Source organism: Amblyomma mixtum, chromosome 7 (genome assembly GCF_055824585.1).
Source record: "Amblyomma mixtum isolate Tamu chromosome 7, ASM5582458v1, whole genome shotgun sequence".
NCBI lineage: Eukaryota > Metazoa > Arthropoda > Arachnida > Ixodida > Ixodidae > Amblyomma > Amblyomma mixtum.
The window spans coordinates 115,915,613-115,942,247 of NC_143018.1; the positions used below are offsets into that span (position 1 = coordinate 115,915,613).

The following is a 26,635-nucleotide window of genomic DNA, read 5'->3' on the forward strand; positions in this document are numbered from 1 at the left end:
ACCCATCTTCCTCCCTTCCAGTTACAGCGAGGTTCAGGTGTCCACCAAGATATGCGAGACAGATACATTTCCTTACCTCAGAAACCAATTTAACGACGAGGAAGCCGTACAGCCGAACGGGCGTTGGCTTTCTGTGGACTCCGTGGCAGCGTTGAAAGACGCTGTCGTGTTCCACTCAGAGGCGAAGCTTAACATAACCGCACATCAGTGACACAAGCAGCAATACCTCGCTTAAGGCTTTTGCCTCACCGCACTTTAGGTCAACAAAATGCCCCCCTGAATTTTTTTGTGACCTGGCAGCGGCTTGGGACTGGGGTTGTTATCCGAAAATACGTTGACTCCGCGCTTCGCGTCTCCTGTTTCTGTGGCTGACCTGCACCTGCCTAAGCCACTTCGCTAGTTCTACCACAATCCGAAGCTTGAGACCCCGGTTGCGTCCACCTCCCTGCCTTCCATCGTGTAAGACATGGCCGACGATTCCTCTGATCATATACCGTCTCCGTCGCTTCTTACGCCACCACCTTGTGAGGACGCGGTCTCTGCCTTCAAGCACCCCGACTTCTGGTCAACACACTCTGCACTCTCCTTCCTGACCACTGACGCTCCAGGAAAATTTCCTGGCTTTGGTTCTGCGTACTTCATTATACATAGCATTCCGGTGCGAAATCCGGCGCATCCGGCGCATCTTCGTCTCAGACCATAGAATACCTCGCTTACTCGCTACCCACACCTGTCGACGTTTCAATCTACGTCTGACGTCTACGCACATCTATGCGTAAAGCCGTGCCCCACGCCAACAACTATCTCGGCTCCGTTGGCACTGTGTCACTACGCAGGTGACCACGTTCGACGACGTCATTCGTGCATTCAAGCCTAACACTTCTGCGGTTGTTCGCGAGGCCCTACGTTCTCTGCCTCCCTTATTTATGATTATCTTCAGGCTATACTAATCCAGCGCACTCCTGAAACCGACACATCGTCTACAGCAGCTCCTTTACCTCGAAGGAGGTCGAAGATTGGAAGCCTACCGAACTGTAACGTCCCATGAACGCCCTGGCTGAGGTTCTGCCTTCTCCACACTACATAGCATTCCTGCGCAAAATCTTCCTGCACTGCCTGCCTTCGCAGGCGCTCATGATCCTGAGCGCATCTTCGTCTCAGACCATAGAATAAATCGCTTAGCTGGCGTAGAAGATTATGAACAACTTCTACTCCGAGGCCCCAACTCATAGCTCTATAGGCCCTCAGTTCCTCAGCGCTGCTCCTGACGATTTCTATGTGCGTCTCATCGTTGCTAACGAGAAAAACACCCGGAAAGTAGCGCGCCTTGAAGCTGATGTTCCTGCCCTATGGAAGCGCAGGCCGCGTGCCTCGTCTCCACCCCGCTGTACCACTCCCAGTCCTCCTGGGAATATTTCTCCGTCCCTGGGGAATCAGACGCAGATCAGACGCAGCGGGCAGGCTTCGCGCGCTTGCGCGGGACATCACGCTTGCCACGTGGAATTCCGGCCAATTTTGCAATTCACGTCTAAAATCCTTGGACCCAGATCTGAAGCACCGGCTTCCATCAGGCCTACCACGACGTGAAGAAACTTTACTGTGTCGCCTGTGGCTTGGTGTAGCTTTCACCAACCATTACTCTTTCTTGATTGGTATGGCTGATAGCCCTGCATGTGTCATCTGCGGGTATGATGAAACTATAACCCACATTCTCTGCGACTGCCCTGCCTACAGCACCGAAAGCCAATCCCTCAGCCGTGTGGTGGAACAACTATATCTATGGCCACTGACGGAAATGAAGATTCTCGGCCACTGGCAGCGGTGATCGTCGGCGGTGAAGGCCTCCAAGGCACTGCTCCGCTTCTTACGGACTTCTGGCCTGCACGACAGGTTGGGACTTCAACGAACACTGACTTTTTAGAGTGACTTCAATTTTCTGTTACTCCCCTTTCTCTTTCATTTTTTTATCCCCTCACCCGCTAACCCTCGTGTAGGGTACCAAACCGATTATTATTTCGGTTAATCTCCCTGCCTTTCCTCTTCTACCTCTACCTCCTGGGGACCTTTAGATGGTGCAGCCGTCACTACGGCTCTTCCGACTCCCAGATTGGACCAATTTCAGGCAGAATTATAACAATGTCACACCCATACATGAGCAGGGCTACCAGTCTTGGTCACAACAATTGGTCTCTGGCCTTCGCTCCTACGAAACTCAAATTCAGCTCTCAGAGGCGGTCTCGGATGTGGACAACCACCTGCTCCATCTCTGGGAGGCCCGGCATTGCCTCGTCCGTCGGTGGCGCCGGCAAAAGCACAACCAGAAACTTAAAGCTCGCATCGCCGAGCTCACTCAACGAGCGGCTGAGTATGCGGCCCAACTCGCCGACTCCAACTGGGTTGCCCGATGCAACACGGCCGCGCGGCATATGTCCAGCCGGAACACGTGGCGACTCTTTCGCGCCCTAATTGACCCAACGCAAACACGCACGGACACTCAAAAACACCTCCAAAGAGCAATACACAGCTTTCAGGGCAACACAAATCAATTGGCGCACAAGCTACGGGACCAGTACTTGTGCACCACCCAGGACTCCCGCTGGCCGGCGTACTCTTATGCAGGTTCTGAGAACGTTGAGCTGGATCAACCGTTCCAGCTCCACGATCTGAAGGCGACCATGGCAAAAATGAAACGCGGCACCGCTCCGGCTCGGGACAAAATTACATTCAAATTGTTAGCCAACCTCCCCGACCCAGCATACCTGTCTTTATTGAATTACATTAACTCAATCTGGCTTGGGGAAATGCCACTACCCATAGAGTGGAAAACCGCCCTGGTCACCTTCATTCCTAAAGCTGGCAAGGCCATCAACACGGACAACATCCGCCGCATCTATCTGACTTCCTGTGTGGGCAAACTCATGGAGACGATGGTACGTGACAGGTTGTCCGAGTTCATGGAATCCAAACACCTTTTTGCAGACACCATGTTCGGGTTTTGCCCACACAGATCTGCACAAGATGTCCTGCTACAACTCAATCGGGCTGTCCTCGACCCCGTGGAATGTCATCACAATGACAAGGTCGTACTCGCCTTGGATTTGAAGGGTGCATTGGACAACGTTACCCACGAGATTATTCTCACCCACCCCTCTCAAACTAACTGCGGCAGAAATGCCTTTCAATATATTCGGCAATTTTTAACCGACAGACAATCTTACATTCGGATCCAGGATAAAGAACATGGCCCTTTTCATTTAGGAACCAGGGGTACACCCCAGGGCGCGGTGCTCTCTCCCCTGTTATTCAATTTGGCTATGATGCGCCTACCGGCCCAGCTGGGCGCTGTCGCCGGTGTGCAGCATGCGCTGTACGCTGTTGACATCACCCTGTGGGCCACGCAGGGTTCCCTTGCAGACATTGAGGCTAACCTGCAGGAGGCGGCGACCATAGTGGGCCGTTATGCTCGCCGCTGCGGCCTCCAATGCTCCACCCAAAAGTCTGAATTTGTGCACATACGCCCCTCACCAAAGTGCACAGCCAAAATTTCATTGTCTCTCGAGACAGGTCCAATCCCTGAAAATATCGAAGTCCGGGTACTGGGGCTCATTATACATAAAGACAGACTGTCAGAAACAACATTGGCCAAACTCCATCAGGTGGGGGACCAGGTGGGCCGCTTGGTCCGCCGGGTTTCTAACAAGCGCGGGGGGTTACGATGTAAGGACGCCTTGCGGCTGGCGCATGCATTTGTAACCAGTCGAATTCTATATTCGACTCCATACCTCCACCTGCGGAAGCAAGACGAGGATTCACTCGAAGTCATCCTCCGCAAAATTATTAAGCGGGCTCTAGGCCTCCCCGTGACCACCTCCAACAAGCGCCTCCTGGGGATAGGCATGGTCAACTATTTTCGGGAGCTCCGGGAAGCCCACTTGACTAAACAATACACACGTCTCTCGAAGACATCGTCGGGTTGCCGCCTCCTTGCCCGACTACACATCCAACACACCACTCTCATGGAAGAGCGCGTACGCATTCCATCGCAGTGGAGACGCGCTCTCCACGTGCGCCCTCTTCCCGCGAACATGAACCGTGAGGACCACAATGGCCGGCGCCTGGCGCGGGCGGAAGCCCTGGCCCGCCACTATGGATCGAAACCCGGCGTATTCTACGTGGATGCCTCAGGCCCCCACCATGAGGGATGGTACACAGCCGCAGTCGTCCACCAATCCAAAACAGTGAACTGCCTTACTTTCCGAGCCCGTGCATAACACACGCGGAGGAGGTCGCCATTGCGTTGGCTGCATCTGATTCCAATTCAAAAACAATTATTTCCGACTCGCGAGGGGCATGTCGGAACGTCGAGCAGGGCTGGGTACCGTATCTAGCCTACCGCATTCTTCAAAACAGCGTCTACACCGGGGATTCCGCGCACCGGCTTATCGTTTTCGCTCCCGCTCACATGGACCTTGAGGGAAATGAGGCAGCTGACGCCGCCGCCCGCGCGCTCTCTCACCGGACATTCCCCTCCGACCCTGACGATCAGGAACTCGAATTTATTCCAGCTTACACCTTCAAAGACATCGTTTTACTATATCAATCTGGCCATGGTCTTTATCCCCGCCCGTGTAAAGGTCTGTCATAGGCGGAGGAGCGGCTTCTGCTCCGCCTGTATACTAATACTTTGCTGTGCCCGGCAGCTCTGAAACAGTTCGACCCTTCTTTCTCGGGCAGCTGTCCGCACTGTGCGGAAAAGTCTTCGGACATCTACCACATGGTGTGGGCCTGCCCCTCCAACCCTGCTATCCCCCCTCACCCCAACCCAACCCGGGAGGACTGGGAGGCGACCCTGCTCGGCTGATCTGACCTGCAGGCCCAACAGGCCTTGGTCGCGTGAGCCCGGGCGACGGCCGATGCCACTGGGATCCCGAACTAGGGACTTCCACCTAGTATTTGTAAGGGCTGGCCCCCTCTGGGTCAGCTCATGCATAACCTCCTGTGTTATACCTGTACATAAATGTTTTCCACCACCATCTCGCGCACACCACTGCCGTCCACTCTGCGCCTACGCGGGAAACGATCAGAACGAACACAGAAGGCGATACGGTGTTCTAGGTCCAAGATACAGTCGCCTCTTCCGCGTCACAGATCGGGTTACCAAAGTTCGCTACCTCATCGACAGAGGTGCAGAGATCTGTGTCTTTCCTGCTACTTTGCCCGAGCGACGTCGTCTTTCAGACTCGCCTGCTCTCACCACAGTCAACGGATCGAGCATAAGGGCATATGATCAGAGGTTGATGATTCTTCACATCTGACCACAACTTAATTTTTACTGGGCGCTTGTCATCGCGAACTTGCGGTCACCAATCATCCGCTTCGAATTCTGATGGCACTACAGGCTCCTAGTTGGCATACGCCAAAACTGCATCTTGAATTTTTTATTTTAGCGAGCTTAGCCGCCCAAGGCACTTGATTCTACACTCCACCCCTTCAGCTCCTCTAAGCGCAGCAGAGCTAGCATTTGGAACCTCTACTCGCCTCCCTGGACAATTGTTCGAGCACTCGCTACCCACACGTGTCAACGTTTCAATCTAAGCCTACCGTCTACGCACCGCTATGCATAAAGCCGTGCCCCACGCCAACGATAATCATCTCGGCATGTCCACATCCCGCCGACCTTCGGCGGTGCACTCACGTGTTTGTTCGCCATGACGCTGTGCGCCCACTCGTATACGGCCACTACACGGTGGTCCGTTCTAGCTGCTTCAGCCTGCCCTTAAACACTTTCTTGCCCTTTCAATAGCCACGAAGATACCGTCTCCGTAGACAGTCTGAAACCTGAGCGCTTTGACTCTGAGCTGCATCACCAACTCTGCAGCTACGTCCCCTGCCGACCGTACCAGCCCTCGCCGCGTATCGTTTGCGCCAGCGAGATGCGCTCTTTGGAATTCATCCCTGGCTCATGGCTTCACCGCCAAAGAGGGGGGGGGGGGGGGGATGTTGCGTGCTAGTGGTACGGCCAGTGAATAGGATGACATGCCCGAGCACGCCGCCAGTACTGTGTCGCTGATCGGGTCCTCTCAACAACATTTGTGTAGACCCGACAGCGACTTATGTCTGGGCATCTTTTCAACAGCCTCTCCGAAGTTTCTGCAATGAACCCGGTCCTAAATTAATTGAGAGGTTCCTCACACTGTGTTGACTTGCAGCGCTCAATTTATTAGCAACAAATTGTTACGGAAACCGCATCACTCTCAAAACTCTAATACGTGGTCCTCGGTTACTAGGGCTTTGCCATCCCGACTCCAAAAGTTACTCCGGCTATGAGGGACGACGCCGCAGTAAAGGGCTCCGGAAATCTGTACCATCTGGGCTTTTTATGAGCATCTACCGTATCGTCAGCGGGGGCGGGGGGGGGGGGGGGCAAAGAAGAAAAGAAATCCCCCATCCGCATTTAAGGGAGAGTAGGCGGAGAAAATTAAAATAAGGAAGAGTGTGGGCGGCGAAGAGTTTAAACGTTGGGAAAGCAAAATGTCCTCATCACTTTTCAGGGAGGTGACGGTGGGAGGTGACGAATGGACTAGTGGCTTGGGCGTAAGCCTCGTTCGAGGCACAGGGTAGTTTCTACGTCCAACGAATCCCAGTGAAGAATATCCCTGTCTTCCTGGGCATGCATACCTAATAAATCTGCACAAAAGCATTTTTTAACAGCGAACCGTTGATGGACGCGAGTTTTCAGATAATGCAAGATTTCACTATAGGAATCAATATATACGCAGGTCACCCGGCAGCAGTATTGCATGTTTTTCTATTAGCGTTTTTGGTATCGTCAAACGCGTTCCTTTTGGTTTTCTCTGGCAGGCTAAACATCCGATGCAATCGTTGGAAAAACTTTAAAAGGATGATTTTGGTACATACGAGAAGAATCGACCATTAATTTTAATATTTCTATAAAAGTATCTTAGAGCTTTTCAGTTTTAAAAAAATTTTGTCGTAGAATGTTGGGCATATACCGTTCAAGGATCGGCATAGTCGTGCCTCACATTTAAAATTAAGCCATATCATCAAAACAGCGTCTCCATCTATACACGAGGGCAAATTTTCCCAATGGTAGGGCTCACTATCACGTGATGGGCAAATATTAGTTTCTCGACCTTAAACACAAAGAATGTAAAGCTCTGAAAGTGGAGTTTCCCACCACAAGTTACGACAAAATTGCAAGCAGCAGTGACAGCCGGGTAGTTAAAAGGAACTGTGCACCTTTGGCAGGCATAAATATGAGGCCATACATGTAGCCAATAGATTCAGGGGCCCACTAAAAATGAAAGCTAAATGATATCTGCATTCAGGACCTTTCGGAGAGTCAGGTTCGTGATGTCTGCGCAAGATGTAAAATTTTATTTTGTGTTCGCAGATCAAAAAATGTATTTTTGCGAAATGACAAATGCGACTGTTTAGGTGTCTTATTATGTTGAAACGAAATCTTTATATCCGCATCACAAAAAGCTGGCGGTGTGCTCGGTGGCTATGCCACAACACTGGCAGCTAACCCTAAGGTTTTTCGCCATGCAGGTGCTCATCGCCGCAGTCACTTGCATGTTGCCCGCTCTGCCGAATTCGCACTGGACTGTGCCGTCGAGGCATGCGCCGGAGTGGGAAAAAAGCGAACTGGACACCGGCATCGTGACTGTCATCGGCGCTGCAGCACGTGCGCAAGCACCATCCGTGGATGCCTGGGAACTCGACCGACGTTGGGCGGCCCAAGTGACAGGGACAGGAATCCACCAGCAGCATATAACAGAACAGAGACCTTCAGCAACACTCTGCGCGGCGACGGCCGCTTATCTGTTTTTTCAGCCAGCGTCCGTTTCGGCGGACGCGGTTGTTGCTGCGACGCGCGTCCTTTCTTTCCTTTTTCACTTTCCTCTGATCTTTTAACTCTCCTCTGTCTGCACATGGCAGCGGTGGTCGCTCGGCTGGAGCCAGTGGGCAGGCCCGTGCACTTTCCTTTTCCTTCTTCTCTTAGTCGCAACAACAACAACAACCGCAACACTCTGTTGGGTCGATGGCTCTGCCACAACACTGCCAGCTAACCCTATGGTTTTCGCCATGCAGGTTAGTAAAACGGAATCCCTTTCTAAAAAATCTAGCAGTTACGCTTTGATACAGCTACCGAGCCCTCACATCTGCCTTGTCATTGTAACTGAATGCGTATCCGTGTTTCCTTCATTGCTGTTGGTGTCGGGGGACATTGAAAACAACCCCGGCGCTAACGATAATGCCGCCGTAGTAAGCGAATTACCGAAATGAAATGCCGGTCAGGACACTCTAATTGCAGAAATACAAGATTTGAAGCACCAACTCCTAGCTACTGATGAGAAAATACTTGACCTGAGCCAAAGGATGGCTCAAATAGAGACGGAAATTTGGACGAGTTGGTAAGTATTCATGATTTTGTTCACGAAAGGTTCTTTGTGTATCAACAGCCCTTCCATTGCTTTATCCGAGAGGGAATTGGGTTAGCTGAACTCCCACGTGCCTCCCAGATAACTTTTGTTGTCGTGATAAGTGTTTTAATGTTTGTGTGTGTATATATATATATATATATATATATATATATATATATATATATATATTGTTGCGGGAAAGAATATATTTACAGATATTTACAAATAGACAAGAACAGCTGCGAGCGGCACCGAGAACACAGTCCAAACTTCGTTGTCGTCTTCTACTCTTCCCACCCGTGCCATCGCTCTTTGTCGTCGTCGTCTACCCGCATCAGGACCCCCGGCTGCTGAAACGCCGTCTCGGCGTTAGGGAGGCGACGTATGAGCGTCGTGATAAGGTTTAAGGCGACAGACGTGGACGATGTCGGTGGTGGCGCCAGAGGACGAGGGCGAGGTTTCAAGGGGAGCAATTTCATAGTTCACGTCGGTAACACGGCGCACGACACGGTAAGGGCCACGGTAGTGCGAAAGGAGCTTCTCGGAGAGACCGACGCTGCGAGAGGGCGTCCAGAGAAGGACGAGTGATCCTGGGGTATATTCGACGGCCTGGTGACAGCGGTCGTAGGCTGACTTCTGGGAAACTTGAGAGGCTTGGAGCCTACTATGTGCTATTTGGCGCGCCAGCGTGGCCTGGGAGTTGGCGTCCCGAGCGTAAGCAGTGGTGGGGGCTGAAGAAGGCGGCAAGAGTGTGTCCAAAGGCAAGGTGGGATGCCTACCAAACAAAAGGTAGAAAGGAGAATAGCCTGTTCTGTCATGAAGGGAAGAGTTATATGCAAATGTCACATAAGGCAAGGCTGCGTCCCAATCTCGGTGGTCTGGCGATACGTACATGGCTAACATGTCGGTGAGCGTGCGGTTGAACCTTTCCGTAAGCCCATTGGTTTGTGGATGGTAAGCTGTCGCGAGCTGGTGCTGCGTGTCACACGAACGAAGAATGTCGTGAACTACTCTGGATAGAAAATAACGACCGCGGTCGGTGAGCAGTTGACGAGGGGCGCCGTGGTGAAGGATGACGTCTTGCAGAAGAAAATCGGCAACATCGGTAGCACAGCTGGACGGCAAAGCACGCGTGATGGCGTACCGAGTCGTATAATCAGTTGCGACAGCGATCCACTTGTTGCCGGAGAGGGACGTCGGAAAAGGGCCAAGAAGGTCGAGGCCAACACGGTGAAAAGGTTCCGGAGGTATGTCGATGGGTTGCAGAAGACCAGCAGGCAAAGTGGAGGGCCTTTTTCGACGTTGACACAGGTCGCAAGCAGCCACGTAACGCTTGACGGAACGATAGAGACCAGGCCAAAAGAAGCGATGCCGCACCCGAGCGTACGTGCGGGACACGCCAAGGTGACCGGCTGTCGGCAGATCGTGCAGTTCTTCAAGGACAGAAGAGCGTAGACGTTGGGGTATCACGAGCAGGAGCGGAGGGCCATCGGAGCGTAGGTTTCGGCGATACAAAATGCCGTTCTGGAGCACATAAAGGTTCAGAGACGGAGATTGGTTTGCATAACGGATGCCATCAAAGATAGGTCGTAAAGATGAGTCGTGACGCTGTTCGTTGGCAATATCAGCAAGATCGGAGATAGCCAAGAGGCAGGGCAGGGCCTCAGCGTCCTCTAGGTCAGGTGGTTCCACAGGGTATCGGGATAAGCAGTCAGCGTCCTGGTGATGGCGCCCTGACTTGTACACGACGGAGTATGAGTATTCTTGGAGGCGCAATGCCCAGCGACCAAGGCGACCGGTGGGATCTTTTAGTGAAGACAACCAACAGAGAGCGTGGTGATCAGTGACAACAGCGAATGAACGGCCGAACAGGTAGGGTCTGAATTTAGCTACTGCCCAGACAAGGGCAAGACACTCGCGCTCAGTAATGGTGTAATTTTGCTTTTCCGCTGAAAGTAGGCGGCTGGCATAAGCGATGACTCGATCTTGACCCTGTTGACGTTGGGCTAGGACGGCGCCGATGCCATATCCGGAGGCGTCGGTGCGAACCTCTGTGGGAGACGACGGGTCAAAATGTGCTAAGATGGGCGGAGTGGTCAGCAAATGGACGAGAGATGAAAATGAGTTCTCTTGAGCAGGGCCCCAGGTAAAGGGGGTGTCGTTCTTCAGAAGATCGGTGAGGGGACGAGCGATGCCGGCGAAATCTTTGATAAAACGGCGAAAATACGAGCACAAGCCGACAAAGCTGCGCACATCTTTCGACGACCTTGGAAGAGGAAAGTCCTTCACAGCTTGAATTTTGATGGGATCTGGGCGTACACCAGAAGCGTCAACGAGGTGTCCGAGAATAGTGAGTTGGCGACGACCGAACTTGCATTTCGATGAGTTCAGCTGAAGTCCGGCGTTACGAAACACTGTCAGAATATTGGAGAGGCGCTCGAGGTGCGTGGCAAAAGTAGGCGAGAACACGACAACATCGTCTAGGTAACAGAGGCAGGTGGACCATTTAAAGCCACGAAGAAGGGAGTCCATCATTCGTTCGAAGGTAGCCGGGGCGTTACAGAGGCCGAACGGCATGACTTTAAACTGGTATAAGCCATCAGGCGTCACGAAGGCGGTCTTCTCGCGGTCCTTTTCATCAACGGCAATTTGCCAGTACCCCGATCGAAGATCAATTGAAGAGAAATATTTGGCGCCGTGTAGGCAATCTAAGGCATCATCGATCCTTGGGAGTGGATATACGTCTTTTTTTGTGATGCGGTTGAGGTGCCGATAATCAACGCAGAAGCGCCAGCTGCCATCCTTCTTTTTCACCAGGACGACTGGTGAAGCCCAAGGACTTGACGAGGGCTCGATGATGTCTTTTGCGAGCATCTTGTCCACCTCTTGATTTATGACGGTGCGTTCGGCGCTGGACACTCGGTACGGACGTCTGCGGAGAGGAGCGGAATCACCGGTGTTTATGTGATGCGTCACCACAGAGGTCCGAGCCAAAACACGGCTATCAAAGTCGAAGTTGTCGCGGAAAGATGATAAGAGGCACCTAAGATCGCGAGCTTGCATCGGCGGTAGGTCAGAAGCGATCATGTCGGCGTAGTCGTCCGTTGGGTTCGCTGTTGATGGGGCCGCAGGCAACCGGCATTGCTGAGTGGAAGGTAAGCAGCTGTCTACCACTGATATCACACATTCGGCAGCAGGGCACAGCGTGGCGAGTGAGATGCCTTGCGGGAGCGGTTGGATGGATGAACCAAAGTTCAGGACCGGAAGGTACGCTCGGTTGGCCGACATTGTAAATACAATGTGTGGAAGCGCAATGCTGCGCGTCAGGGCGACGTCAAGTTCCGGAGTGACTACGTAGTGACCATCAGGTACAGGGGGAACAGATGAGAAAGAAATGTAAGTTGCGGCTTGAGGCGGTAGACGGACAAAGTCGACAGCACAAAGACGGTGTATAACTGGGGACGGCGACTCAGCAGAAAGAGGAAGGTCAAGCTGAACAACATTAGTGGCGCAGTCAATGAGGGCTGAATGCTCAGACAGGAAGTCGAGGCCAAGAATGACTTCATGAGGGCACTGGTCCAGAACAGAGAACAGAACGGATGTATGGCGGCCGGATATGGTCACACGGGCTGTGCATAGTCCAACAACATGAGGCGTTCCGCCGTCGGCAACGCGGAGAACGGCTTTGGGTGCAGGGGTCAGTACTTTTCGGAGGCGGTGCCGTAGGGCTGAACTCATGACGGATACGTGCGCGCCTGTATCGATCAGGGCTCTCACAGGCACTCCATCGACATGAATGGCGAGCAAATTATGGTGCGCGCGAAGGGCTAATCGAGGATTTTGGGACTGGGGCTGTACTGCAGCATCACCTCCAGACACTGCAGCGTCTAGTTTTCCGCTTGCGAGCGTCCGTAGGGGCCAGGAGAGGAGCGACGGCGTTGGGGCGAACGAGACTGGCGACGCAGGGGGGACGGGGAGCGGCTGGAGCGGGGAATCTGGCCGTCGACTGTAGCACTGTGCTGGGCTGGAGGGGGCGTGTAGTGGCTGGGCTGTTCGTCGTCGCGGTGGGAGCTGAGAGGACGGTATGTGCTGCGACGGGACCAATAATTTCGACAGTGGCGGGAGATGTGGCCAATGCGGTGGCCATGGAAACAAATGGGCCTGTCGTCGGTTGTCCGCCACTCGTTAGGGTTTCGGCGACGTGGAGTGAAGTACGAAGGTCGTCCAGGAGCAATGGCAGTGATTTCGGGTGGTGGTGAAGACCGTACAGGGCTGACGGGCTGGAAACCAAGGTTGGCAAGCTCTTGGCGGACGACAGCTTGTACCAGAGAGATGGTAGGCAAGCGGTTGTCGCCATCATGTAGATGCAGGGGGGCAGGGGACATAGCTTCGAGCTCGCGTCGGATGATGCGGGTCACATTTTCTGGGGGCATCAATATATATATATATATATATATATATATATATATATATATATATATATATATATATATATATATATACGCCTTTCGTTTTTCAATAAAAACTAGTTGATAGTCTGCGCTTGTTTGAGTCACTCTTTCGTCTTTTATTCCATTCTTGTTGGGCTGTGAACAAAATCATGAAAACTCAAGCAGAGAGCGGGCACGAAAACCTAATGGCTCGGCAAGCAGAAATTGACAGCGTCAAAGGTGATGCAGCCCAAACTACTCAGCTCATATGCAGTTTAGAAAACCGTATTGATGGTTTAGAAAACCGATGCCGACTAAACAACCTAATATTTTACGGCATACGCGACACAAACCCATCTGAAACCTCTGCGCAATCGGAGCAACTAATCATTGATCAATGCAATACTCTTTTAAATATCAATTTATACACAAAAGAAATCGACGTGCTCATCGCATCGGCCACCACTCTGAGAACAAAGACCGTCCAATCATCGTAAATTTCACATACCACAAGACTAAAAATCTTATCTTGGCTAATGGACGCAAGTTGAATGGTACCGATATTTGTATCGGCGAAGATTTTTGACTGCCTGTTAAAATTGCTAGCAAACACCTTGTTGCGTTTGCAAAAGAGAAAAAAGTAGCTTTCGCCCCTCCTTTTAAAACCATTTTCATTGGCCCGAAGCGCTATTACTGCGATCGATCATCAGAAACCATCACAGAAACCTCATAGCTATCATCTCGTGATACCAGGGTAAGAAACTGTTCCCATTCTACGCCTCAGCACAAGCTTTCATTTTCCGTTATCTTTAACAACATTCGTAGCTTTCTTCTGAAACGAGATACCGTATTCACCCTCATGTCATCATCTGATAGTAACCTCTTCATCCGAACAGAAACTTGGTTGAACAACGATGTTAGCGACCATAAAATACCGAGAGACTTTCGCGGTTTTGATATTTATCGCAAAGATTGTAAAGAAACACGAGGTGGGGGGGAGTGTAATAGCAGCAAGCCAGCAGCTGTCATGTTCGCCAGTTAACCTTGCCTCAGATCTGGAAATTATTTGCCTTCTCATTCGAGCCTCGCCCCAAACAGTATTGCCGGGTGTCTGCTACTTCCCTCGAAACAATGATCCTGATTATTGCACAAAATAAATAAAATACTGTGTGACGTTGCTACATCACATCCTAACGCACGTATTCCATTATTCGGTGACTTTAACTTTCCAAATATTGATTGGTGTACCCAAACGGCTGCTAACACTAAATCAAATTATTTTCTTGACGTTTGTCTTAATTCTAACCTTACGCAACTCATTAAGGAGCCTACATTTATAGCAAAGAACTCCGCCACTATTCTAGACCTGATACCAACAAACCATAATCGCAGATGCTGACAGCACTGACATGTTTAATCACGCATTTTCATCTCTATTTACCAAGGATAAGGGCCTACTTTCTGCGTCTAGCCTTCCCAGAAACATAACGAATAACATGCCGGCCACAGTTTTCCCTGTTGATGGTATCGTTTCTTAAATTCAAAATAATAAACTCTCATCACGATAAGGAAGGTAACAGCAGCGCAAAAAGACGGGGACGCAAGAGACACACAACCAGCAGGACTGGCGCTGAACTAACGACTGAAATTTTATTGAAAATGGCAGAGCTTTAAATACGAAGAGGCCATCACAATTCCAAGAAGAAATGACTCGCCAAAAGATTATATAATGCAAGCATCAAAACCACTCAAATGGATATCACACAACCCGATAATGACCAGAAGGCATGTGCAACTAGCTAAAAACCAGATGAATCATGAAAAACAACAGAACAAGATGTAATCTCTTGTTAAATACCATTTTCATTGGCCCGAAGCGCTATTACTGCGATCCATCATCAGAAACTATCACAGAAACCTAGCGTGGCAGTAGCGTGGCAAACGCCGAGTGAAACGCGTGAAAGTAAAACAACGAAATAACACCCCAGGGGCCCCGGGCACCTACAGAAGCGAACCTTAAAAAAAAAAGAAAGCAGTAAGGAAAACCAAGGCATCCTGCGAAGAGAATACCTAAAAGCACAAAGGCGGCTAACCAATGCTACCATCCAGAAACCTGATTTCTTTCTTCGATAAGGCAATCGATGGCTTGCTCACGCACCAGTCACCTCCTCTGGATATGAGCCAGGCCTCGATCACCTCCCTCTGGCGTTGGTCCCTCGCTCTGGTCCTAATTTCGGACTCCCCAAGCATAGGCTCACACTTGAAGTTGTTGTTGCCGGGGCCCCCTGGGGTGTTCTTTCGTTGTTTTACTTTCACGCGTTTCACTCGGCGTTTGCCACGCTACTGACTTCCGTGTATCAGTCTTTGACACGAGATTACATGCTGTTCTGTTGTTTTTCATGATTCATCTGGTTTTTAGTTAGTTGCACATGCCTTCTAGTGATTATCGGGCTGTGTGATGTCCATTTGAGTGGTTTTGATGCTTGCATTACATAATCTTTTGGCGAGTCATTTGTTCTTGGAATTGTGATGGCCTCTTCGTATTTAAAGCTCTGCCGTTTTCAATAAAATTTCAGTCGTTAGTCAGCGCCAGTCCTGTTGGTTGTGTGTCTCTTGTGTCCCCGTCTTTTTTGCGCTGCTGTTACCCTCCTTAAGATCAACCACCGACTAGCCCATACAAAAATTTTGAACTCATCATGAGCCGGCACCGACGGAATCAAATCGAAAGTGTTAAAGAATACCAAACATACGTCTGGAAAATTTTTTTCCCTGATATTTTCGCAGTCATTTTCTGCAGGTATTTTGCCTCACGACAGGGAAGTGGGAAAGGTCGTTCCCGTCTTCAAATCAGGTAATAAAATTTCCCCTTTGAATTATTGTCCTGTCTCAATAACTAGCGTGCCATGCAAGATCATGGAACATGTCATATAATTACAAGTCATGAACGTCTTAGATACTAGCAACTTTTTTCAATTTCACAACATGGACTTAGGAAAGGATTTTCATGTCAAACACATTTCGCACTTTTTTACATGACCTGCATGCAAATCTTGACTGTAACATCTAGACAGACGCTGTATTTTTAGATTAGGCTAAAGCATTCGATAAAGTATCCCACCGACGCTTGCTGCTAAAACTTTCCCTCCTAAATTTACACCCACATGTCTTAAGATGGTTAGAACAGTTTCTTACTAATCGTACTCAATCTGCGCTCATAAACAGCCAGTCGTCTAGCCCCCTACCCGTAATGTTAGGCGTCCCACAAAGATCCGTCCTCTCTCCTCTTCTTTTCTTAATATACATTAACGATTTACCCTTGCATGTGTCTTCCTCAATACGCTTACTTGCTGACGAATACGTTATTTACTGTACAGTAAATAACGTAAATAACCTCTCAGAGAAAACGCTTTTCAGACTGACCTTAACAGTGTACAAGAATGGTGCGACCAGTGGTTAATGACTCTTAAATCTGACAAATGTAAGCACATGTAATACACCCGAAGTCTTAGACCTTTTTGTTCTGCTTACATAATAGGCAACCTGCCAATAGAATCTGGGCAGATTTAAGTACCAAGGCATCACACTATCAACTGACCTATCCTGGAATGCGCACATTGTGGACGTCATTTCATGAGCCAAAAAAAACTAGGTTTCCTCAAACGCCACATGCGCCATGCACCCAAACACTTGATATTACTAGCATATAAGTCACTGATAAGACCTAAACTTGAATATGCATCAGCCATCTGGGATCCCCATCAAAACTCTCTGAAGCCTAACCTCGAACGGGTTCAAAATCGCGCTGTTAGATTCATTCATTCCGGATACTCATACAACATCAGTGTATCGTCTTTGAAAGCTGAAATTAACTTGTCACTTCCTTCCCATCGCCGGCGCATTGCTAGTTTCTGCCTTTTTAACAAATTCTTCAAAAGTTCATTGCATGAAGCACCCTACATCGTACGTCGCATACACATATCTCAGCGCACTGGTCACCCCCTTCAAGTTGTTCGTCCACACTCCCGTACTACTGCATTCTCGGCCTCGTTTTTTGCCCGAGCAGCATCTGACTGAAGTGGCCTCTCCCCCCAAGTCGCAGCCATCGCCTGTCCATGAAGATTCCACCAAGAGATAACGCAGCTGATGACAGATTAAACAAAACCTCGTGTTATATCCGTAGCCCCGCCCCTTATGTAATAGCCCTGAATAGGGGTCGTTAACGAAATAAATTGAACTGAACTGATGGCCGTCGACAGAAGCCCCTCCATGAGCTTGACTAGGCCCAAGGCCCTTTCGTTACATGGCAGCATGGTATAGAGCAAGTTTTAAGAAGCAAATTTTTTTGAGGAGGTGGAACAGCAATGTAAATTAAAAATATACACACAAAAGAATGCTTACAGAATCAGGGGCCATACATCTTTATGCATGTAAGAAAAAAACTTCGCTACACAGGGCTTCATGATACCGGATGTGACACATACATGAGACATAAACAACATGCCTGTTTATTTAAAATGTTGGATGCAATATTACAGTTTTGAAGCGGTTACATCATTAAACAAATTAAACAATTCTACCTAGTTCTGGTTAAGTGTGGAGGAAGGAGATGACGCAGCATTTGAAGTCCACAATTTCTGCGTGATTGTGGATTTTCCAATATTTTGGCATGTCGCGTAGTACAAATATTCGTTTTTAGCTTTGTTAACATCAGCGATGTTAGCGATGTTAGAGATGTTAACGTTAGCGATGTTATCTAACGATTTATTATTACCTTTCGCACGGATGTCACATCACCTGAGCAATTTGGCTTTGTACATGTCTGGGATGGAAAGCAAATTTAGTTCCGTAAAAAGTGGTTACGTGCGACTGTCAAGTGGTGTGTTCATGATGGCACGAATTGCTTTCTTTCGTGGAATAATATAATTTTGGTTTTTGATATTTGAAACAGTAGTTGAATCCCATACTAATTGACAATTATTACACTGGACAAAAACAGTAAGATTTTTCCAAGAAAGCTTCGACGTTTCTTGCAAAACTACAGACGATTCTTTCTTTTTGAGAGATCGGCATATCAGAAACAAAATTTTTTCCCTTGAAACCAAAAACTGGCCAACGGACCGTAATAGCCTTTGTCTCAGCGCACGTCGACAAATATTGAGGTGCACACCCTCTTAAGTACGAGAAAAATTCTTCTGTAATCTACTTATGCAAATTTATTGCATTTTTGCTTTATTCACTGAAATTCTCGAAAGTGCTTCACTAATATTGTTTAAAAATGAATTAGCTACGCGATGTGATCAGCTTTGTGCCTTAATTCTTGCTCAGAGTAAATGCATTCAGCGGTGCAACGTCAGGTACGCGTAGAGTAGGATGTAATTGTTTGCTTTCACACACAACGCAAATAAATCGCATCCTTATCCCTGTGCAGAACGTCCTTGCACACCTAAGCAAGATGAAGTGAATAAATTGATGAACTTACTTGCAGTCTTCTTTCTTGCATAATTCTCATAGTCAGATTAGTCTGTACGTGTCTTATGCTCTGGAAACCATGATATCTATATTCAAGCATGTGTTTGTAACTCACTCTTCTTTTAGATATGAAGCAGCGCTGTTCATCTAGAGTACATGTCAGGAAGCCGCCGTATCTGTCCCGCATCCCGACCTCAGCATACCCACTGAAAAAGGAGCAACAACAACGAAAATGAGACTCCAAGTTCCCTGCATACCACCACCGATGCACTAAGGTGGCTCAGTGGTCTTACTGAACACGAGATGGGAAGCTCACAAGGGCACGATACATAGAACAAGGATAGGCGCCAGCTGATTAAGTTTAAATAAGATACAGACAGTTGTTAGTTGGCACGCGCATTTTGAATTGTATGTTCTGCATTCACATTTCACCAACAGCCTGACCCAGGCCTTTCTTTAGGCGGTCGTTGCGTTCCTGTATTTTGCACAAGGACACGAGATTTACTCTCGACGGCGGTGCTGGATCGTTAAGCAAGTGAACTGAGAAAGCCGGCCGCTTCTTGTACCATGGCACTACGCGTCATAGAGAGCTATATTGTCAAAATGTAGTGAAGGACCCTCCTACGGCGACTTTCTGTGCCTGCTGCGGGTTTCATTCCCCGATAACCAACTGATACGTAACAAAATTTTCGGAAGCGATGATGCTATAAAAATACAATGGAATTACACCAATGATAATGCAGATGTTAACCGCTGATGACCGCTGCTGACACGTGGGACTACGTGCCGGCAACGCATCTGTTTTCAATGGCTATGACGAGGGCGTTATGGAGCGATAAACATTTTCGCACAGAACTAAGCTCCTTCATTGCTGCTAGTGTCCCGTGTGCATTCTTCCTGTGTCCACCCACCACTCGTTTTTAGGCCTGCCAAGCTGCATACGAGAGGCTTTCAGAGCACAAGGCTCGGCTGCACTCATTTTCCCCGAGCAACGTGTCTGATACGCCATGCCGCTGCCATTCTGTGCCATTTAGTTACTGCAGGATGCAATGTTGAGTTGCATTTCAATGCACGTCGCCAGTGCCATGATGCGAAAGCACGTTCCACCTATGAAAACGAAGTTAGCACGAGACACTGGATTTTGTAGGGGTAATCATGTGATTATAGTTGCTGGACGTTAGCACCGACTGCTATTTGGAACCCGGCAGCAGTGGGTATGAACGCTAACACCACAAAAAAAAAATTGGCAGTGACTTAGCTAAGCTATGCCTGAATATACGTAGCGAAAGCTCGCTGCGGCACATTCGCGGCGTTTGTCCAGTCGTTCGGCGCCCTGTTCCTCTGTTTCTAGGGCGATTCGTTCCCTCTTCATCTCGTTCTGATGTCAATTCCAGGACTGCTGCTTAGCAGACTTGTCGCAATCCACACTGCCGCCTCAACTGTGGTTGCCGCGCACGCGAGCTCTGCTCTTCAATCCTCCGACATGTTACCAGGCATGCGACAGAGCTGGCGAAGCGAGCGGAGGCGAGCGCAACAACGAGGCAAGCGGTGTGACGTCGTAACAAACGGCAGCTGCGGCACCGCGGCGAGGCGCGCGGTGTGACGTCACGCCAGATGGTGCGGTGAGCTTGCGGTATCCGCCAGCTGCAGCAGTTCTAGGCAACGGCTCATGGTTGGTCTCTGTGCCTCCTCGGGGCACCGCCACAGCGACATCGCAAGTTCGTGGCCAATGTAGCTGCCGCTGCAAAATACGGCATTGCATCGTCTACTGCACTCAAGGACGTATGGCAAGGGAATGCAGCTGAAATATCGATACGTGCGAATTCTTCAATGTGCGCATTGTAGGACACACTGCCATGGGCACGTTGCTGGCTGCTTACTTTCTTCGCAGGTGCACTAAAGTACATGCCAAGTGCTTTCAATGCAACCATATCTAAGCCGCCCAAACCTGATTACTGCAGCTATGCAAACCCGAACCTACTGATTAATTATTCAAGTATGGAATCGGTGGACAAGTAACTATGTCTTGAATAGAAGTTTGCTTCTGGGTTTCTTTGTTTTCGTATAAATTGGATTTAAAATCGGGAAATATATATGACCAATACGCAGACAGAATAAGCGATTATTGCTACAATAACAAATATGGTAGAGGGAATCAATTTAATCAAATAAGCTGAATTTACACAAAGATATGTCAACCACCTGATGTCGAAGCTATCATATAACTTTTGGCCCATGCGGGATATGCAGGTGATCAGCGAAATACAGCGCTTTCCACCGCGGCACAATGCATTGCAGCACTTAGGCAAGCGAGGCAATGTGTCGTGCTCTGTACGCAGTCAGTCTTAAAAGTCGCCCGAAACTGACATCGGTATTCTTTAACCGCTTTCATTGATCCTGACCCTGGAGGATCGTAACAGTGAGCTGGCAGAATACGAGCACCGAGTTGATCGGGATTTGCAGCGTAATCGGATGAACATAGAATCTGTCGCATGGGCCCCGTCAGAACGAATACCAGCCTTGTCTTGTTGCCTTGTGTTCCCTTCCTTTGTCGTTCAGAACTTTCGTGCGGTCTAGTTGGCTCATGATCAAGGAAAGTAAAAAACTGCGCAAAATGACAAGGACGAAATGCAAAAGAACGAACCCAACACCAACTGAAATCGCTTTTCTGGAAGGTGACCTTCAAAGTTTCTGGCAATGTTTGCACGTGCGATCTTTAGGGCGTGAGCTCTACTCACTGGGGTGTAACCTCGAAAAACGCCTCACTTTAACCCTCAAGATGAGCCAAGGTCAAAGCTGTATATGTCTCGTGATGAACCATGAGTTTACCTCTGGTTAATCATGCAGTCATGTCGATTAATACGTGGGCTGAAATAGCGTTAATTAGACATTTACAATTTACACTACAACTTCGCGCTATAACATCGATTCGTATACCATTAGAAAGCTTAGGCCAAGTGTAAAAGAACTGTGCTAGTTAGTGACCTGAATTATTACCGTTTTTCGCTGTTTAGAAAAACAAACTTTGTGGTGCATCATCCAGCATATACCGTTGCAAACTTTAGGATGAGTGCAAATTCGCTGTGCTAGTTAGCGGGCCGAAATGATTATTCTAATTGGTTAATTGCTCTTAAACAATACTTTGGGCTATACCACGCAGTCATATACTGTTGGAAAGTTTAGGTCAAATGTGAACGCACTCTGCTAGTTAGTGACCCAATTTATTAGCGTTAGTTGGGTAATTGCAATTAAAACCACAACCAGTCAGAACCACAGAACAAATGATATATTAAGTATGTTAATTGAGTTCAACCATTTTCAATTTTTTTAACCTTAGCTGTCGGTTTTGTCAGGGTTCATGGTCAATCTTTTCATAGTTTTTAGTTTTTGCCATTATGCGCTCACTGTAGTTTTCTCTCACCATAGCTGCTATCTATTGTCATAAACTTCCTCTGCAGTGCCTTCAGTTCTGCCTCTACTCCGGCTGATTGTTGGTCCCCATTCTACCATATTCAACTTTACTCATGTTGACTGTCGTTTTGTGTTCTGTCTAGATTCTCATGCCGGTTTCGCTTCATCCTTCGTTTTTAGTCTCGTTTTTTGTTACGTATTGTCATCATTTGTTCCTTGATTTGTTTTCCTTTTTTTCACATGCAGTACATTGTGGTGCGTCATCAAGTTACCATTTCGCACCTTGCCTCCAGTATTAATACATGCTCTTGATGCGCTTTTTCTTGTTTCTTACTTCGTTCCGAGCCTTCCTTTCACTTTCAGACATCATGCCCCCAAAACGAAACTATGAAAGCATCCTGAACGCGCACTAAAAATATTTATTTATTTTACACAATACTTCACGTTTTTGAGTAGGCCGCAAACAGGAGTGTGGTGTACACAATACAAAAACTCACAGTTGTGTAAACAAAAAGAATGCATCGAAAAATGCACTTTTACATATTTAAAAGTCGAAACTGGCAGCCATTTTCAAAAGCATGAAAAAAATTGAAAGAATGAGTGCGTAGTCAGTGCTCAAAAATGCTGCATACATATTTCCATATAGATTCACCGTAGTTTGCTCGTTGCTAAAAATAAAGAACGACCTAAAATTCTTTGCCTACGCCGCAAAAGGCAACTCTGATATCAAAGGTATCAAATTGCTTTGCTATGTAAGAGGGCAATCTCGTCTATGCAATGCCAGGAAAGGGCCATTAGGGATATGAATAAAGTGTAAAGCTCATATACAGTTTGGGCGAAGTGCATGAGGAAGTCATAGGTACAAACTGTCGACACAAAAAAATAAACACGATTTTAACCAGAGATGAGAATTATTGTAGCGGTAAGATTCGGCGATCTCAGCTGAAGTCTGCTCCAGGCGTTCATTGTACAAGGAACATGCAGTTGTAAGGTGGGATTTGTTCGGTGAAGCTTCTCAACGGGAGCGCGGCTGACAGCAGTCCGAGGTCAGGCAGTGGAGCCAGGAGCGTGCACCAGGCGATGGCCATGCGACTCGCGCGTATGCCCGTCGTCTTCCTTACAATGGCCCCCGGACAGAGGAGGAGCCATCCTGGCGACTTAAGGGGAGGACAAGACAGCGGGGTAGTGGTATGTCTTGAGGCGGTTGATATGGGCTGTCTAACGGCCGCGGCGTCTGAGATCGGGTGACGACGTGAGGGGCTCAATTATATAGTTGACTGGAGATGTTTGCGGCAAGAAGCGGTAGGGCCCGTATTACCTAGCGAGCAGTTTCCTGGAGAGGCCCGGAGAACGGGAAGGTAACCACAGCCAGACAAGAGAGCCGGGTGAGAAATGCTGGGGAGGTTGATCTTTATCGTGGCGGGTTTTCTGAATGGCCTGGGTAGCTTTCGTGAGTGACCGGGCGATCTGGCGGCACTCTTCGGCGTGCCTGGCGGCTTCGGAAACGGTGGTGCACTCAGATGCGTCAGGGTGGTAGGGGAGGACAGTATCAATGGGAACGGAGGAATGCCGGCCGTAAAGGAGAAAGAAAGGAGAAAATCCGGTTGTAGACTGCGTAGCAGTATTGTACGCGAACTTAATATACAGGAGAATGGGGTTCCAGTTCCTGTAGTTCGAACCAACGTATATAGCCAGCATGTCCCCCAGAGTTCGGTTAAAGCGTTCAGTGAGGCCGTTTGTCTGAGGGAGGTAAGTGGTGCAAGTCCGATGGATGACGTTTCACTCACAGAGAAGAGCTTTGATGACTTCAGATAGGAAGACGCAGCCTCTGTCGCTGAGGCCGCTGAATGATAATTACGTCGATAAAGCACGTTATGTCTGTTCTCAAAATGTGAAGCTTGACGGCGCAGTGCGCTGCATGGTGCAACCGCCGACGGCTTGGAGGCAAAGTCAAGAAGAGCACGAATCCAGGGATCGTTGCGCTGGCCAGAAGGCAGGTTACTGATGGTGGGAGACGGAAGAGGGGCGTCGATTTGGCAGAGGTGGCAAGTTCGGCGGGGAGCGAGACAAGGCGTTCTGATGCGTGCGGCCCGACCGGTACACGACTCGGATGTTGTATTCTTGAAGACGCAGCGCCCATCGCGCCAGGCGGCCGCAAGGATCCTTTAGTGAGGAAAGCCAACAAAGGGCGTGATGATCCGTAACGACGCCGAAAGGACGGCCGTACACGTAAGGGCGAAACTTGCCTAAGGCCCACACAATGGCGAGGCATTTTTTTTCAGTCACAGAGTAGTGAGGCTCAGCCTTGGTAAGTGTACGGCTGGCATAGGCAACGACATATTCGTCGAAGCCAGATTTGCGCTGGGCGAGCACTGCATCAAGACTAATACCACTGGCATCCATGTGGGCTTCGGTGTGGCCGCCGGGTCGAAATGGCGCAAGATGGGTGATGCCGGGAGGAGACGACGCAAGGTGTTGTAGGCGTCGTCGCATGTGCGTGACCAAGCCGAAAAATCAACATTGGTGCCGAGCAGCTGAGTCAAAGGGGCAGCAATTGTGGAAAAGTTGCGAGTGAAACGCCTAAAATAAGAGCAGAGCCACAGGAAGCTGCGAAGTTCCTTAGTGGTAGAAGGTTTGGGAAACTCAGTCACGGCTCGAAGTTTCGCAGGCTCAGGGTGTACACCATCTTTCGACACAACGTGACTTAAAATTGTCAGTTCGCGGGCAGGAAAGGTGCATTTTTTTAAGTTCAGCTGCAGGCCTGCGTTTCTGAGGCATGTCGAAACGTGCTTCAGGCAACATAGATGCGTTTGAAAGTCGGGCGAAAAGATAACTATATCGTCCAGGTAGCACAAGCATGTCTTCCACTTGAGGCCATGCAAAACTGTATCCATCATTAGCTCGAAAGTAGCAGGAGCGCTACAGAGGCCGAAAGGCATGACGTTAAACTTGTAGAGGCCGTCAGGGGTCAAAAACGTGGTTTTGGCACGATCTGCAGCTGCCATTAGGAGCTGCCAATAACCAGAGCGCAAATCAAGGGAAGAAAAGACTCAGCGTCTTGTAGACAGTCCAGAGCGTCATCAATATGGGGCAAAGGGTAGACGTCTTTGCGTATGATCTTATTAATGTTGTGGTAATCGACGCAACATCGAACGGAGCCATCCTTCTTGACGAGGACAACCGGTGAGGCCCAGGGGCTGGTGGAAGGCTGAATAACCCGCTCTGAAGCACTCGTCGTTGAGTGGCGGAAACACGATGTGGGCGTTGCCGCAGAGGGGCATGGGCGCCGGTGTCAATGCGGTGGTCGACAGTCGTGGTGCGCCCCAAAACACGTTGGTTGAAATCGAAGGAAGAGCGAAACTCCTCAAGAAGCGCAAGAAGCTGGGTTCGCTGAGTTGGCAGAAGAGTGGCGTCAATAAAGCGAAGGAATAGGTCGGTCGACAACGTGGCGGGCGCAGGAGTAGGTGAGCTGAGGGCGTCTATGGCGACCGGCGTTGGTTCTGCGGCAGCGTCGGGGTGGTTGAAAATAGAATCAAAGAGCTCGACGGTTCCGACGCATACCGCGCGGCGCAATGCGAAGGGGCTGGAAAACCGGCGGATAAAGTGAGCATGGCATAAGGCAGCGGCAGACAATGGCGGCGTAGAAAAGTAGGAGACGGCTTGCAGGAGAGCCTCAGCGACCTGTTCTTGAATGATGTGCATCAGATTCGGAGTTATGTGTGGTGATGGCTCGTGGTGGCTTGAAATAAACGAGAGCTGCCGAGAAACTCTTCACGGATGAAGCTCTTGATGTGTGGCAGGAGCGATGAGTGGTCTCTTGCATCGTTCAGGCCAGCAAGCGTGTCAATGCTCATGGTGTGTTCACGTGTCAGAGCCGACTGCTTGCGTAGTTCGTCGAAACTCTGGCATAGGGTTACGACTTCGGCGACGGTGAGCAGGTCTCGCGCCAACAACATCTGAAATGCGTCGTCATCAATTCCCTTGAGAGTGTGCCTGATCTTTTCGGCTTCGGACATCTGTGCGTTCACCCTCTTGCACAGGTCCACGACATCCTCGGTGTAACTCGTGAAGTTCTCTCCTGCCTGCTGCGACCACGCACGCATGCGCTGTTCGGCACGAAGTTTTCTGACAGCTGGGCGGCCGAATACATCTGAGAAGTTCGTTTTGAAAACGGACCATGATGTAATGTCCGCCTCGTGGTTTCGATACCACAGACTTGCCAGGCCTGTCAGATAGAAAATCACATTGTTCAGTTCGGTTTGCGCGTCCCACTCATTGTATGCGCTCACCCGCTCATACGATGTGAGCCAGTCTTCAACATCATGGTCGTCCGTGCCGCTGAAGAGATGGGGTCCCGCTGGCGGAGAGAACGAGCACAGACGACGGCGGCCGGGCTTACTTGTACGGCTTGGTGGTTCGAAAGCATCGCGGTAGGGGGTAGCGTTCGGCTGCGTAGTTCCAGGACGAGAGGATATTCCCCACCACCTCCATCAAATGTAAGGTGGGATTTGTTCGGTGAAGCTTCTCAACGGGAGCAGGGCTACCAGCAGTCCGAGGTCAGGCAGTGGAGCCTGCACCAGGCCATGCTGCTCGCGCGTATGCCCGCCGTCCGCTGTACACAGTGATTAAAACCTTCGCGACGAAAGCAGAAATATGAATGTTATTGAATTATGAGAACGTGTTGGCCTTATTGTGGCAGAGTGCATACATGGTGATATGTGTTTTTCTAGTGTACATAGCAGTAAAAAGCCAAGATGAGTTTTATGCGAAGCATATTAACGTAGGTTTCGGGCCTTCGCGCGACGCCCGGCGGTGGCCACCATTGACCTTCAAGTGACCTTCAAGTAGGTCACGTGACATGACGTCACGTGATGACGT

At 49.4% G+C, this 26,635-nt stretch overlaps 1 protein-coding gene and 1 pseudogene across 1 annotated transcript in view; one reads left to right on the top strand and one right to left on the bottom strand.

The window, feature by feature from the left end:
• Window positions 1-26,635, bottom strand: part of LOC149337285 (uncharacterized) — a 193,414-nt gene that overhangs the window by 106,779 nt on the left and 60,000 nt on the right. The window contains exon 3 of the mRNA XM_089554376.1: window positions 18,357-18,552. Coding sequence (XP_089410502.1) covers window positions 18,357-18,552 — 196 coding nt within the window. The remainder of the gene's footprint in view (window positions 1-18,356; window positions 18,553-26,635) is intronic.
• LOC149337287 (uncharacterized) lies at window positions 7,567-17,032 on the top strand (annotated as a pseudogene).